This window comes from Bombina bombina, chromosome 8 (genome assembly GCF_027579735.1).
Source record: "Bombina bombina isolate aBomBom1 chromosome 8, aBomBom1.pri, whole genome shotgun sequence".
NCBI classification, from domain to species: domain Eukaryota; kingdom Metazoa; phylum Chordata; class Amphibia; order Anura; family Bombinatoridae; genus Bombina; species Bombina bombina.
Genome location: NC_069506.1, coordinates 342,819,511 through 342,835,967, shown reverse-complemented (window position 1 = coordinate 342,835,967; position 16,457 = coordinate 342,819,511). Strand labels below are relative to the sequence as shown.

The 16,457-nt window shown below is 41.4% G+C and overlaps 1 protein-coding gene across 5 annotated transcripts in view; it reads left to right on the top strand.

The window, feature by feature from the left end:
* The window catches only part of TLCD5 (TLC domain containing 5), a 35,348-nt gene extending 20,567 nt beyond the window's left edge, over positions 1–14,781 (top strand). For all 5 annotated transcript variants that reach the window (XM_053691586.1, XM_053691585.1, XM_053691587.1 and 2 more), the window contains one exon: positions 8,469–14,781. In XM_053691586.1, the coding sequence (XP_053547561.1) occupies positions 8,469–9,001 (533 nt within the window). In that variant the 3' untranslated portion in view covers positions 9,002–14,781. The remainder of the gene's footprint in view (positions 1–8,468) is intronic.
* Positions 14,782–16,457: the final 1,676 nt, after the last annotated feature.

The following is a 16,457-nucleotide window of genomic DNA, read 5'->3' as shown; positions in this document are numbered from 1 at the left end:
GAATGCTTCCCTCCACAGCTCCACCGGATAGCGCTCCCCAAATTCCTGTGCCTCTGGAGCCAGCGATTGGATATGTTCCCACTGTAAACGGGATAGAGCATCAGCTATGTCATTATGAACACCAGGAACATGCACAGCTCTGAAGAAAACATTATTCCTCAAACATTCAGGAACAAACAAGCGCAGCAAAAACAATACCGGAGGGGAGGATGCTGTGACAAATTGTTAATCGCCAGAACCACCCCCATGTTATCAGAGTGAAATTTTACCCTCCTGTCTTTCAGAACTTCAGCCCACAGCTTCATGGCCACCAACAAAGGGAACAATTCCAAGAAGACTAAATTCTTATTCAATCCCACCCTGGACCATTCTGGTGGCCATACATCTGCACACCATCACCATCTATCCCCCAGATAAGCCCCGAAAACTGATAGATCCAGAAGCGTCCATGAACAAGTTAACCTCCGCATCCAGAAAGCCCACCTGGTGAATCAAGGACCTGCCATTAAAGATCCTCTCAAAGCTGCCTATTCACCCATATATGAGGAAAGGGCTCCTTCACACCCAATGTTGCTAATGCCAACCTCCTGCAAAAACTCTCCAAACCAGAATGATTTTACAAGCAAAATCAAGCTTCCCTAAGAATTATTGAATCTCCCAAAATTTCATCTTTTGATGCCACAGCGTCTCTTGGAGTACCGTCTCCAGATCCTGTACCTTCTCCAATGGAAGACAACACTCCATGAGAAGTGAGTTGATCTGAACCCCCAAAATACTTAACAACACACACAGACTCTCGGACTTGTCCTTCGCAATTAGTATTCCGAAATCCTCGCCACCGAATCAAAAACCTCCACCAATTCCTGACACACTTCTGACCGTCCTCCCTTATAAACAAAAAATTGTCCAGGTAGTGGACTAAAGATCTATGCCCCGAAACAATCCGAACCACCCATTCCACAAAACAACTAAATTTATCGAAGTAAGAACACGAGATGGAGCATCCCATGGGGAGGCAGAGGTCAATATAGTATTCTCCTTCAAACAACCAAGCAAGTGATGACAAGTGGGATGCACAGGCAGGAGACGGAAAGATGCTTCAACATCAACTTTGGCCATGAGAGCCCCTGCCGCCCGAACCAAAGCCACCACTTTATCAAAAGATGCATGTCACTGCAGCCAGCCCTGCGTCAATTCCGTCATTAACAGATGACCCCTTCGGGAACAACAAATGATGTATCATTTGAAATTGCCCTGGCACCTTTTTTGGTACTACCCCCAAAGGAGATACCCTCAAATTTGCCAAGGGTTATTCCCGAAACGGCCCAACCATGCACCCCAGTGTTACTTCCGTCAACATTTTTTCCTAAACGACCCCCGGATGTTCCCTAGCTGACTTAAAATTCCCTGCAACCTTTGAACCCGCTGCTTCAATGAAAGGGATACGGAACCCTGAACTGAACCCTGTCAACAATAACTCTGCATCCTCCAACTTCTCCCGAACCTTAGCGTACCACTTTAGCCACGGCACCATCCTTTTTATGTTCACTGGAGTCAGGCCCAGACTGACCATAGGGCAAACCGGGCAGATGCCTGGTGGGCCGCCGGTTCCCTTTGCCCCGCCCACCATTACCACACAAACAGAATGCTTAACTGTGGCTGGCTCTTTATTTGTTTTGTCCTGATCGGTGTGGCTGTTGGGCCGCCTTTTCCCTTAGCCCCGCCCACCATAACCGCAAGGCTAGTAGCTCTGTGATGTGAAATGTTACTTTTTGATACTCAGGTCAGTAAGTTAACATAGTTTTGCACAGCCACACCGGCACCGCACCGCACCGCTGTGTGCTTCAGCTTGACCCACACATCATGTGTGGGTCAAGCTGAAGTATACAGTCAGCAATGCAGTGCAGTGCCAGTGCATCTGTGCAATATACCCATGTACACTCATGTGGGAGTAGGAGTCAGACTGTGTATGGCTTAAGGGGCAGAGGAACTACTGGGGGTGTGCAAGAGGTGCAGTGATACCGGAGCCCCAGTGCTGGGGAGGGACAATCAAGCAATGCAAGAAAACATTAAAAAGGTGACTTATCTAGATCTAGTTATGGCTGATATATATATATATATATATATATATATATATATGTATGTGTGTATATATATATATATATATATATATATATATATATATATATATATATATAGCAATGGAGTTGTCTATGGTAAAGCTCTCCAGTGTTATGATTTTAAGCCCTCTGTTACGTTTGGGTATATATATATATATATATATATATAAATCTTTACATAGATATATATATATGTGTGCATATATATATATTTAAATAAATACAGTGTGTATACATATATATATGTAGGGTGCTTACTTGGAATAGTAGAGATTGTATATGATTGTATATAACTATATACATATATATTTATGTATGTGTTATTATGTACATGAGAACAGAAAGGAGCAGGGTGGCGCAGAGAACCAAAAAGCTAGAGAACACAGTAAATGTACAACTATGTGAATACAGAGCAACAAATGAATTATTTAAAATTATATGCGATCAAAATACATAAAACAGTTAAAACAGTAAAAAACCATATATACCAAAAGGAAATATAGGTAAATGAGGGATAGGCCTAAGCCCAATAAAAGTCTGAAGTGAGTCTTAAATAAAATAATCCTGTGCACACCAAAAAATGGAAAAATCAATCTTCATACCATAATCCCCTAATGGATGTACACTTACTTCAAAGGACCTCAATCAAATGAGGTAAAAATGTAGCACTTTCATAAATGGGCCAGGTGCCTCCTGTAGAATAGATGGAATAGGATGACTGTGGGTCTCTTAGTAGGCAGTCTTCGATTTCTTGGAATACTAATAGTATAACCTTCCCAGACTCCTCGTGCTCTCCTTAATGAGTAGTAACTTCCAGTTTCAGTAATAAGTTACACTCACATTAATAAACCTCAACAAATGAGGTATGATATTAGCACATAAGCGAAGAAAACACTGAAGCCCAAGAGTAGGGACAAGAGTTCAAAATAAAATCAAGGGCTCCAGATAAACAGAGACACAGTTTGATCCGTAAACCATAAACAAACAGTGCACCTTCCTTTAAAACCTTACGCGTTTCGAAGGGGTAAATGATTTAGATTCCCTTCTTCATCAGAGGTCCACTTGGATTACAGGACTCTTGGGCTTCAGTGTTTTCTTCGCTTATGTGCTAATATCATACCTCATTTGTTGAGGTTTATTAATGTGAGTGTAACTTATTGTGTGTCAGTATATGTTTTATTAAAGCAGTTTTACACTATATTTTCTTTTCTGGTTCTCTTCCTATGACACCAATACTGAAACTGGAAGTTACTACTCATTAAGGAGAGCACGAGGAGTCTGGGAAGGTTATACTATTAGTATTCCAAGAAATCGAAGACTGCCTACTAAGAGACCCACAGTCATCCTATTCCATCTATTCTACAGGAGGCACCTGGCCCATTTATGAAAGTGCTACATTTTTACCTCATTTGATTGAGGTCCTTTGAAGTAAGTGTACATCCATTAGGGGATTATGGTATGAAGATTGATTTTTCCATTTTTTGGTGTGCACAGGATTATTTTATTTAAGACTCACTTCAGACTTTTATTGGGCTTAGGCCTATCCCTCATTTACCTATATTTCCTTTTGGTATATATGTTTTTTTTACTGTTTTAACTGTTTTATGTATTTTGATCGCATATAATTTTAAATAATTCATTTGTTGCTCTGTATTCACATAGTTGTACATTTACTGTGTTCTCTAGCTTTTTGGTTCTCTGCGCCACCCTGCTCCTTTCTGTTCTCATATTTTTTATAGAGGGGTGATAGGTCTCCTCTGCTATTTGGGTTTTGGCTGCTGAATTTATCTTGCTAGATTTTTGTATATGAGGTGCAGGATATATAAAATTATATATACATTGTGGCATAATATTACCTTGATAATAAGCGCCTAGGATTGAACTAGTGGATTCTTTCTACTGGTTCAATTTTCTTTTGTATTTGTTATTATGTACATATTCACATATTAACACATAAATATATATGTATATAAGCATATACATATATATTTACGGGGAACACACAGTCCCCATAGACCGCAATGTAAAGGCACTTTCCGATCAGCCAATAGAATGCGAGCTGATTGGATCAGCCAATCGGATTGAACTTGAATCTGATTGGCTGATTCAATCAGCCAATCAGATTTTTCCTACCTTAATTCCGATTGGCTGATAGAATCTATCAGCCAATCGGAATTCAAGGGACGCCATCTTGGATGATGTCACTTAAAGGAACCTTCATTCGTCGGGAGTCGCCGGAAGAAGAGGATGGATCCGCGTCGGCTGCTTCAAGATGGTCCCGCTCCGCGCCGGATGGATGAAGATAGAAGACGCCGCCTGGATGAACATGTCTACCAGTCCGGATGTCCTCTTCTTGCCGGATAGGATGAAGACTTCAGAGCCTCTTCTGGACCTCTTCTTGCCGGATAGGATGAAGACTTCGGACCCTCTTCTGGACGGATCGGTCATACCCGGTGTGGTGAAGATAAGGTAGGGAGATCTTCAGGGGCTTAGTGTTAGGTTTTTTAAGGGGGGTTTGGGTTAGATTAGGGGTATGTGGGTGGTGGGTTGTAATGTTGGGGGGGGTATTGTATGTTTTTTTTTAAATGCAAAAGAGCTGTTTACTTTGGGGCATGCCCCGCAAAAGGCCCTTTTAAGGGCTGGTAAGGTAAAAGAGCTTTTTTTAGGGGGCTTAGAGTAGGTGTAATTAGTTTAAAATTCTTGTAATCTTTTTTTATTTTTTGTAATTTAGTGTTTGTTTTTTTTGTAATTTAGTTTAGTTGATTTAATTGTAGATAATTGTAGGTAGTTTATTTAATTAATTTATTGATAGTGTAGTGTTAGGTTTAATTGTAACTTAGGTTAGGATTTATTTTACAAGTAATTTTGTAATTATTTTAACTAGGTAGCTATTAAATAGTTATTAACTATTTAATAGCTATTGTACCTGGTTAAAATAAATACAAAGTTGCCTGTAAAATAAATATAAATCCTAAAATAGCTACAATATAATTATTCGTTATATTGTAGCTATATTAGGGTTTATTTTAAAGGTAAGTATTTAGCTTTAAATAGGATTAATTTATTTAATAAGATTTATTTTATTTCATTAGATTTACATTATATTTAACTTAGGGGGGTGTTAGGGTTAGACTTAGCTTTAGGGGTTAATACATTTATTAGAGTTGCGGCGAGGTTCGGTCGGCAGATTAGGGGTTAATACTTGAAGTTAGGTGTCGGCGATGTTAGGGAGGGCAGATTAGGGGTTAATACTATTTATTATAGGGTTTTTGAGGCAGGAGTGAGGCGGTTTAGGAGTTAATACATTTATTATAGTGGCGGCAGATTAGGGGTTAATAAGTGTAGGTAGGTAGCGGGACGTTGGGGGGGGCAGATTAGGGGTTAATAAATATTATGTAGGTGTCGGCGATGTTAGGGGCAGCAGATTAGGGGTACATAGGGATAATGTAGGTTGCGGCGGTGTGCGGTCGGCAGATTAAAACATTTAATTATAGTGGCGGCGATGTGGGGGGACCTCGGTTTAGGGGTGCATAGGTAGTTTATGGGTGTTAGTGTACTTTAGAGCACAGTAGTTAAGAGCTTTATGAACCGGCGTTAGCCCATAAAGCTCTTAACTTCTGACTTTTTTCTGCGGCTGGAGTTTTGTCGTTAGAGTTCTAACGCTCACTTCAGCCAAGACTCTAAATACCAGTGTTAGAAAGATCCCATTGAAAAGATAGGATACGCAATTGGCGTAAGGGGATCTGCGGTATGGAAAAGTCGCGGCTGGAAAGTGAGCGTTAGACCCTTTCCTGACTGACTCTAAATACCAGTGGGTGGCCAAAACCAGCGTTAGGACCCCTTAACGCTGGTTTGGACGGCTAACGCAAAACTCTAAATCTAGGTGTTAGTGTTTATAAAAATAAGTTGGAGCTTTTATTATCCCTGCGGTGGGGTTGAATAGCGCTAATCTTAAAGTGACAGTGTATAATAAATTGCTCTTATTAATTCATTCAACAATGTTATAGCAGAAGAAATGTCATTGTTATTGTGCTTAGAAGTATATTTATAGCTAAAAGTGACAATCCCAGGAGCAGTGTATTTCTGCTTTTGAGCAAGAGAAGAGCCAATCAAGAGTGCCAAATCTATGTATTTGTCAATCCCCAGCTGTACCCTGGAGGAACAGCACATAGCAGTGGCAAATAAGTATTTGTGTAACAATAATATGCTGTAACAAATGTTCTGCTAGACTATAATGTGAGGGTCAAGCTGAAGCCTACAGCGGTGCAGTGCGGCTCTACAATAATATATACCTGTGCATGCATGGGGGAGTGGGACTAAGTATGGCTCACCCCACCTGCAGATTTGTACACACATGACACGGGTCATATGAGGCCATCAGTGAGCTGCAGCCGTAGGCCAGGCGGGACATTTCATGTGCCGTGTCACGCGGTGCACAAGCATCGCCTGGCTTTGCACTCAGATCTAGTGAGCTAATGATACGTACACGTGTGTGTAACCACAAATCACCAACTAGCACCCAGCAGTGCATTGCTGCTGTGGATATGTACATATGTTTTTTAACAAAGGATACCAAAAGAACAAAGTAAACTTGCTAATAGAAGTTAGTTTAAAAAGTGTCTTGAAACGACATGCTCTGTCTGAATCATGAAATTTTACTTTTGGCTTTCATACTCCTTAATATCTAGATTAAAGTTTGGCTGATTCAGGTGGAACCTTTTAAGAATGCACTTGTTTTTCATGAAGAGCTAGCACTTTCTTTTGGTTTTGTCGTGTGTTTATGTAAATATTTCACTTTATTATTTCCTACCAACCAATTGACAAAATACGGTGATTTTAGGGTGTTGGAAATGTTAAATGTTTTGTCATTTAAACAAGTTATATACTTGCCATGTTCGGTATACGGTTAAATAAGAAATGGTGTGGGGGGGGGGGCCCTCTTTGCGCCTTTTTTTGTCTCAGTCCGGCCCTGCCTGAAACGATGGGGTTCTGAAGCAACATCCGCTGTTTAATAAATGGAGCCCCTAAAGTGCTTCTGAGATGAATAGAATATTGCAAGACAGCCTGGGTTAAACGACTGAAGATTTAATAAACCTTGATAAACTGTAGCTTCTGAACAAGACGGCTTCTGGTGAGTTCAGAGAGGCCAATCTTTAGTATTCACAGCATTTAGTGTTCTCGGTAAGGGAACTTCTAATTAAAATATCATTTGTACTTATCAGTCCTTAAAGGGGCATAAAACCCATATTTTTATTATTTTATGATTCAAATAGAGAGTACATTTAAAATGACTTTCCAATTTATTTCTATTATCTTATTTGTTTTGTTCCATTTGTATCCTTTGTTGAAAATCATACCTAGGTAGGCTCAGAAGCTGCTGCACATATATGTCTCTTGTCATTGGCTAGCTCCCAGTAGTGCATTACTGTTGCTTCAACTAAGGATACCAAGAACATGAAGCAAATTAGACAATAGTATGATTAAAATTATATTATCTATCTGAATCATGAAAGAAAATGGTGGGGTTTCATGTACCTTTAAATAATTCTCCAATTGACTTCAATTATAAAATTTGCTTTATTCTCTTGGTATCTTTTTTGAAGAAGCAGCAGTGCACTACTGAGAGCTAGCAGAACACATCTGGTAAACCAATGGCAAGAGGAATGTATGTACAGTCACCAGTTAGCAGCTAGCTCCCAGTAGTACATTTCTGCTCCTGAGCCTGCCTACCTAGTTATGCTTTTGAACAAAGAATACAAAACGAACAAAGCAAATTAGATAACGGATCTGATTTTTGAAAGTTTTTTTTATCCAGCACCCCCTAGAAGTTATTGGGGCATATTTATCAAGCTCCTTCAGGCTCACCAGAAACACAAGTTATAAAGAAGCAGTCTAAAGTCCATAACCTGTCCGCCTGCTCTGAGGAGGCAGACAGAACTAGCAAGAAATCAACCGGATCAAATAAAATCGGGTTGATTGACACCCCCTGCTAGCGGCTGATTGGCCTCAAATCTGCAGGGGGCGGCATTGCACCAGCAGTTCACAAAACTGCTGGTGCAATGATAAATGCTGACAGTGTACGTTGTCAGCATTTATCGATGTGCGGCGGACATAATCCACAATATCGGATCATGTCCATCCACACCTTGTTAAATAGGCCCCCTGGACTCTCTAGGTCTTATTCCCATCAAATAAAGTACTAATTGACGTTTGATCCACAAGTTGATTGTAAATGAAGAAATATGAGTTATTTGAAATTTGGGCAACTTTGAGGACTGTTACTATTTAAAATGACCCCTTATATAAGCAGACATAACAGCATTGTTAAATAATGTGCTTCTTTTGCAGGATCTACAAACACACCACTTCAAATCCATGTACTGTGTCTAACGCTTGGTTATTTCTTCTTTGATCTGGGCTGGTGTGTTTATTTCCAAACTGAAAAGGCCCTGATGTTGACTCACCACTTGCTCAGCATCCTTGGAATTATAATGGCCTTGATCCTCGGGGAGTCTGCCACTGAAGTCAATGCTGTCTTGTTTGGCAGTGAAATCACAAATCCTTTGCTCCAAGTGAGATGGTTTCTTCGGGAAAGTGGACAATATGACACTTTGGCAGGAGATGTTGTGGATTTTTTGTTTGTAGCCCTCTTCACTATTGTGCGGATTGGTGTTGGGGCACGGCTTCTCTACTGTGAACTTCTATCCTCAAAGCCATACTGGTTTGTAAAATTTGGGGGTGTTGCTATGTATGTGGTCTCCTGGTGCTTCATGATCAGCATCTGGCGCTTTGCTTGGAGGAGAAGCAGTAAAAAGTATCAGGTTTGGAAGATTCATAAAAATGTAGGCTCACACTTGAATGGACATTTCAAATCACAATGAAAGTAGTTTTGATGAAATAATGGGTACAATTCAGAAGATAATAGGTTCCAACTAGAGGTCTTTTAGATTTTCAACATGATTGAAAGACTAAACAAGTATACCATGGTATTCTTCTAAAATCCTGTGATAAGCTCTCTAAAGGAAGGTTATAAGGCATCTATAGATTCAAATATATCATTTCTAGTTTGTGTTTATTTTCTTAAATTATTACAGACTGATTTTTTATGGTAACAACATGAGGTGATAACAGATTAGAGGTCATCATGTTTATAGGTTAGATAGCGGAAGTCTTAGCAGAATCACAATATTATTTGTCAGTACAAGATGTTTGAAGAAGGGACCTCAGCACACTACTATATTACCTCATGGTTTTTTTACTTAATTTGTACAAAGGGCATTATCTGAAGTACCATGGTGGTCAAAGCAAAGGCTCCATCAGCTTCTATCACAAGATAAATGATGGTCATAACTTTCATGCCATTAAGGACTAATACAAGGTCCAATCTCAGTAGGAAATGTGGGTTTAAATAATAGACTATGGGTGGAATTATCATTGTCTGGTGGATATGATACGCTGAGACAGCAAATGATTCATTTAGATTTCTATATATTCTATATATAAACAGAAAGAAGTAGATGGAGATAGCAGATAGCTTCTACTGAGACCATAAAATATTATCGTCTTTAATGCAAGGAAGAAAATAACCTTCACTAAGTCAGAAACGTTGATTTTGGAGCCTACACGTCATATGCAGATGATATTAATTTAAACCATCAATGCAGACGTGAACCATGCAAGTAGGAGACAAATGCACACTGATTTATGTTGACAGACATTCTAACAGGGCAGAATGAAGAAGGATTAGATAACTAAGGAGACAACAGATTTCACACCAGTTTAAAAATAGAGTACAAAAGTATTATTGTGGGTAACATCACTCAAGTGCAATCAATAGTGCTTTTTATTTTGCGCTCAAAGTAAATTTTTAATGCTTCAGTGACAATCTAGAGTTTACTAATATCCACATGTTAGATTATTATTATTATCGGTTATTTGTAGAGCGCCAACAGACTCTGAAGCACTCTACATGTTAGATATCTCTGGTGCACACAATTCCTTACATATTTACTTCTATGGGGGTGCTTCTTAAAATTAATTTTGGATATCACTCGAGAGCTAAGTTGATGGTGCCCAAGAAGTATTTCTTTGCTATACCAGTAATAATAATGGTTTACTTAAGGTCTCAAAAAGTGCTAAAATCTACAGCGGTATTTTGGATTGTGCTTGAGCACAGCAATTAAAGGGATATGAAACCCAAAAATGCTCCTTTGTGATTCAGACAGTGCATATCATTTTAAAATAGTTTCCAATTTACTTCTATTATCAAATTTGCTTAGTTCCCATGATATTCTGTGTTGAAGAGATACCTAGGTAGCATCTGGAGCACAACAAGGCAGGAAATAGTGCTGACATATAGTGCTCTTTTTGCAAAGCTGCTGCCATCTAGTGCTCTTGCAAATGGATAACATTTTTGCAAAGCTGCTGCCATCTAGTGCTCTTGCAAATGGATAACATTTTTGCAAAGCTGCTGCCATCTAGTGCTCTTGCAAATGGATAAAATTTTTGCAAAGCTGCTGCCATCTAGTGCTCTTGCAAATGGATAACATTTTTGCAAAGCTGCTGCCATCTAGTGCTCTTTTGGAAATGGATAACATTTTTGCAAAGCTGCTGCCATCTAGTGCTCTTTTGGAAATGGATAACATTTTTGCAAAGCTGCTGCCATCTAGTGCTCTTGCAAATGGATAAAATTTTTGCAAAGCTGCTGCCATCTAGTGCTCTTGCGAATGGATAACATTTTTGCAAAGCTGCTGCCATCTAGTGCTCTTGCAAATGGATAACATTTTTGCAAAGCTGCTGCCATCTAGTGCTCTTGCAAATGGATAAAATTTTTGCAAAGCTGCTGCCATCTAGTGCTCTTGCAAATGGATAACATTTTTGCAAAGCTGCTGCCATCTAGTGCTCTTGCGAATGGATAACATTTTTGCAAAGCTGCTGCCATCTAGTGCTCTTGCGAATGGATAACATTTTTGCAAAGCTGCTGCCATCTAGTGCTCTTGCGAATGGATAACATTTTTGCAAAGCTGCTGCCATCTAGTGCTCTTGCGAATGGATAACATTTTTGCAAAGCTGCTGCCATCTAGTGCTCTTGCAAATGGATAACATTTTTGCAAAGCTGCTGCCATCTAGTGCTCTTGCAAATGGATAACATTTTTGCAAAGCTGCTGCCATATATTGTTCCAGAAATGGGCCGGCTCCTAAGCTTACATAAAACAAAAAAACAACAAAAGATACCAAAAGAATGAAGAAAAATTAATAATAGAAATAAATTAGAAAGTTGTTAAATTGCAAACTTTATCTGAATCATGAAAGAAACATTTTGGGTTTCATATCGATTTAAGTCACAAAGTGCAATGAGCGGCGGCATGATAGTGCTCCCTGTGCTATCAGTCAAACTAAAGGGCACTTTTCTGCCACAATAAGATGCTCTGGTTAAAACTCGTAACCATCCAAGGTTGTGCAGGACCGAGCGCAAGATAACGCTCTATTTACTCTCTATTGCAAACTAGCCCTTCATTTTCTAAGGATCCCCAAGGCTCGCTGTCTTCTGTCTGATTTGTGCAAGGTTTTGTTGCTCCTCTTAATACTCTACATGTGTAAGAAGAAAATGAAGGTCTGTGGAATTTATTATAGACATTGCAACCATGGGTGTCCGCAGAAATTCTTCCAGCGGGGGGCAACATTTTTTAGTAAAATACCCTAAGCATAATAATATAAGTGACAACAGGTGAAGCTTGCTGTACGCAGGAGTTGTACATCATTTTAAACATAGTAACTCGTTAGCGTCAAAAGACTAAAGTGAGTGCTTATGCTTAGATATAAAGTGAGTGCTTATGCTTAGATATAAAGCAGGATTTGACAAATATGATAATTAAATCTTTTATTTACAACACTCATCACATAAAACGTCTCTCACTCTTTTGCAAGCACACAGTTAGATTAAAGGCATAAGCGTAGAGTTAGTTACAACCAAATGGTGATAGCCCAGTACCACATCAGAGTCTCTTCCTCCCTGGGTCCCTAACATACAGCCACACAATGCAGCCTTCAGACAAACAGACTGAGCTACAAACAAGGGGGATATAGGCCTTTTCTAATTTACCTAGACACATATAAAATACGGAAATAAACTGAACTTTTAAACCGGACTGGGTGCACATCCCATGCCACTGCAAAACTCACAGTCCTGGGTACTCATCACACTCATAGACAGTTGCACAGCTCCCAGCAACTCAGACAGTTAACCCCAGACCAGCCAGGATGCAAAGCCCATAGGAAGAATGACAAAACAAACATATTAACAAAACACAAAGAAGTCTGGCAGTGACACTCTATTACAAGCACACAGCTAGAAGTGTAAGGTTTATTTTAAAAGCAAAATGGAAGAGTGAGGTTTACTCTAACTGTTTAACTGCAAAAGGGTGCTTGACCTTTTACCTGAACAAAAATGCCCCCCCCCCTCCTCCAGATGCCCATGAGTCCAACATCAATAGTGACGACAAAGTCTAGACACACTGGTTCTATCCTATTAACGACCCTCCTCCTCCGGATGCCCATGAGTCCAACATCAATAGTGACACGACAAAGTCTAGACACACTGGTTCTATCCTATTAACGACCCTCCTCCTCCGGATGCCCATGAGTCCAACATCAATAGTGACACGACAAAGTCTAGACACACTGGTTCTATCCTATTAACGACCCCCTCCTCCGGATGCCCATGAGTCCAACATCAATAGTGATGACAAAGTCTAGACACACTGGTTCTATCCTATTAACGACCCCCCTCCTCCGGATGCCCATGATTCCAACATCAATAGTGATGACAAAGTCTAGACACACTGGTTCTATCCTATTAATGACCCCCCCCCCTCCGGATGCCCATGAGTCCAACATCAATAGTGACAACAAAGTCTAGACACACTGGTTCTATCCTATTAACGACCCCCCTCCTCCGGATGCCCATGAGTCCAACATCAATAGTGATGACAAAGTCTAGACACACTGGTTCTATCCTATTAACGACCCCCCTCCTCCAGATGCCCATGAGTCCAACATCAATAGTGACGACAAAGTCTAGACACACTGGTTCTATCCTATTAACGACCCCCCCCCCCTCCGGATGCCCAAGAGTCCAACATCAATAGTGACGACAAAGTCTAGACACACTGGTTCTATCCTATTAACAATCCCCCTCCTCCGGATGCCCATGAGTCCAACATCAACAGTGACGACAAAGTCTAGACACACTGGTTCTATCCTATTAACGACCCCCCCCCCTCCGGATGCCCATGATTCCAACATCAATAGTGATGACAAAGTCTGGACACACTGGTTCTATCCTATTAACGACCCCCCTGCCCCTCCGGATGCCCATGATTCCAACATCAATAGTGAAGACCAAGTCTAGACACACTGGTTCTATCCTATTAACGACCCCCCCCTCCGGATGCCCATGAGTCCAACATCAATAGTGACGACAAAGTCTAGACACACTGGTTCTATCCTATTACCGACCCCCCCCCTCCGGATGCCCATGATTCCAACATCAATAGTGACGACAATGTCTAGACACACTGGTTTTATCCTATTAACGACCCCCCCCCCCCTCCGGATGCCCATGATTCCAACATCAATAGTGATGACAAAGTCTGGACACACTGGTTCTATCCTATTAACGACCCCCCTGCCCCTCCGGATGCCCATGATTCCAACATCAATAGTGACGACAAAGTCTAGACACACTGGTTCTATCCTATTAACGACCCCCCTCCTCCGGATGCCCATGAGTTCAACATCAATAGTGATGACAAAGTCTAGACACACTGGTTCTATCCTATTAACGAGCCTACAGTATCCTCCTAAACAGTATTAATCTAATGTACAAGACAGGATGGCTGTTTGATTTATATTAGAGCTTAGTACAAAATTATTTTACAAATCCCATTAGGCTGCACCTTTTAACCTCTTGGCTTCCAGAAAGTGCTGCAACACATTGTTATGTAATGCATTACAGCCTTCTCTGGCTCACAAGATGGTTAAATGGACATCAAACCCATTTTTGGGGGGGATTCAGACAGAGCATGCCATTTTCTCTCTTAGTATCCTTTGTTGAAAAGCATACCTAGGTAGGCTCAGAAGCAGCAATGAATTACTGGGAGTTAGCTGCTTATTGGTGGCCACACATTTATGGTTCTTTTCAATGGCTCACCTAATGTTTTCAGCTAGTTCCCAGTAGTGCATTGCTGCTCCTCCAACAAAGGATACCATGAGAATGAAGCAAATTAGATAAAATAAGTAAATTGAAAAGTTGTTTATAACTGTATGCTCTATCTAAATCATGAAAGAAAAAAAATGAGTTGGATGTCCCTTTAATCGTCTGATATGCAGCATGGTGTGCTTCTATTTATTTTGTAAATCAGTGAGATTGAGTACGATCTCTAATTACTGGAACATTATGGTTCTTGTGGATCCTATAGCAATGAATGTGATCAGATCTATGGGCCTAGCACAATAGCAGAATAGAATCCATTAGAGTCATAGCCCTGATTTATAGAGGACACCTGAATTTCAGAAAATTATGGAGATGTCAACAAGTCCAACAGGATTCGCCTTTGTATCATTTGTAGAGTTTGCACAATAAAATATTTATTTTCAAAGACTTAATGCTTCTGTTTTCCACATACTTCAATTTAAATGGAAATATTTTTACTAAAATAGAATTGTAATAACCAGAGACTTCATATCCAGGAAGGAATAACAACTTAAACAAAGAAACTTATTAAAGCATTTGCTGTGTCTGACCAATCAATATTTTAACATCCTATATAATAAATGGCCAAGTGTGTTTGTCCGAAGCTGTCATGCGCAGTAGAGACCGCACAAGGACAAACACACCTGACCTTTGAGTCCCTAGCTGATCGGCAGAAGTGGGCGTGAGTGAGGGGCGTGGCCAGCATAAAGGGGGCATGGCCTGGCGTGATTGCCATGAAGGGGCGTGGCCGGGCGCGGTCGCGCGATAGAAGAGAGAGAGATAGAGAGGGGGAGAGATAGAGAGGGGAGAGAGATAGAGAGGGGGAGAGAGAGGGGAAGGGAGAGAGAGAGCTCAAAAGAGAGGGAGGAGAGAGAACAGAAGAGGGTGAATAGAGAGAGCAGAAGAGGGGGATAGAAAGAGGGAGAGAGAGACAGCAAAATAGAGAGGGGGAGAGAGACAGCAAAAGAGAGGGGGGGAGAGAGACAGCAAAAGAGAGGGGGGAGAGAGACAGCAAAGAGAGAGGGGGAGAGAGACAGCAAAAGAGAGGGGGAGAGAGACAGCAAAAGAGATGGGGAGAGAGACAGCAAAAGAGAGGGGGGAGAGAGACAGCAAAAGAGAGAGGGGAGAGAGACAGCAAAAGAGAGGGGGAGAGAGACAGCAAAAGAGAGGGGGGAGAAAGACAGCAAAAGCGAGAGGGGGAGAGAGACAGCAAAAGAAAGACGGGGAGAGAGACAGCAAAAGAGAGGGGGAAGAGAGACAGCAAAAGAGAGAGGGGAAGAGAGACAGCAAAAGAGAGGGGGAGGGAGACAGCAAAAGAGAGGGGGGGAGAGACAGCAAAAGAGAGGGGGGTAGAGAGACAGCAAAAGAGAGAGGGGGAGAGAGACAGCAAAAGAGGGGGGAGAGAGACAGCAAAAGAGAGAGGGGAAGAGAGACAGCAAAAGAGAGGGGGAGAGAGACAACAAAAGAGAGAGGGGGAGAGAGACAGCAAAAGAGAGAGGGGGGAGAGAGACAGCAAAAGAGAGGGGGGAGAGAGGCAGCAAAAGAGGGGGGGGAGAGAGACAGTAAAAGAGAGAGGGGAAGAGAGACAGCAAAAGAGAGGGGAAGAGAGACAGCAAAAGAGAGGGGGGAGAGAGACAGCAAAAGAGAGAGGGGGGAGAGAGACAGCAAAAGAGAGAGGGGGAGAGAGACAGCAAAAGAGAGAGGGGGGAGAGAGACAGCAAAAGAGAGGGGGGAGAGAGGCAGCAAAAGAGAGGGGGGAGAGAGACAGTAAAAGAGAGAGGGGAAGAGAGACAGCAAAAGAGAGGGGGAGAGAGACAGCAAAAGAGAGGGGGAGAGAGACAGCAAAAGAGAGAGGGGGAGAAAGACAGCAAAAGCGAGAGGGGGAGAGAGACAGCAAAAGAAAGACGGGGAGAGAGACAGCAAAAGAGAGGGGGGAGAGAGACAGCAAAAGAGAGAGGGGAAGAGAGACAGCAAAAGAGAGGGGGGAGGGAGACAGCAAAAGAGAGGGGGGGAGAGACAGCAAAAGAGAGGGGGGGTAGAGAGACAGCAAAAGAGAGAGGGGGAGAGAGACAGCAAAAGAGAGG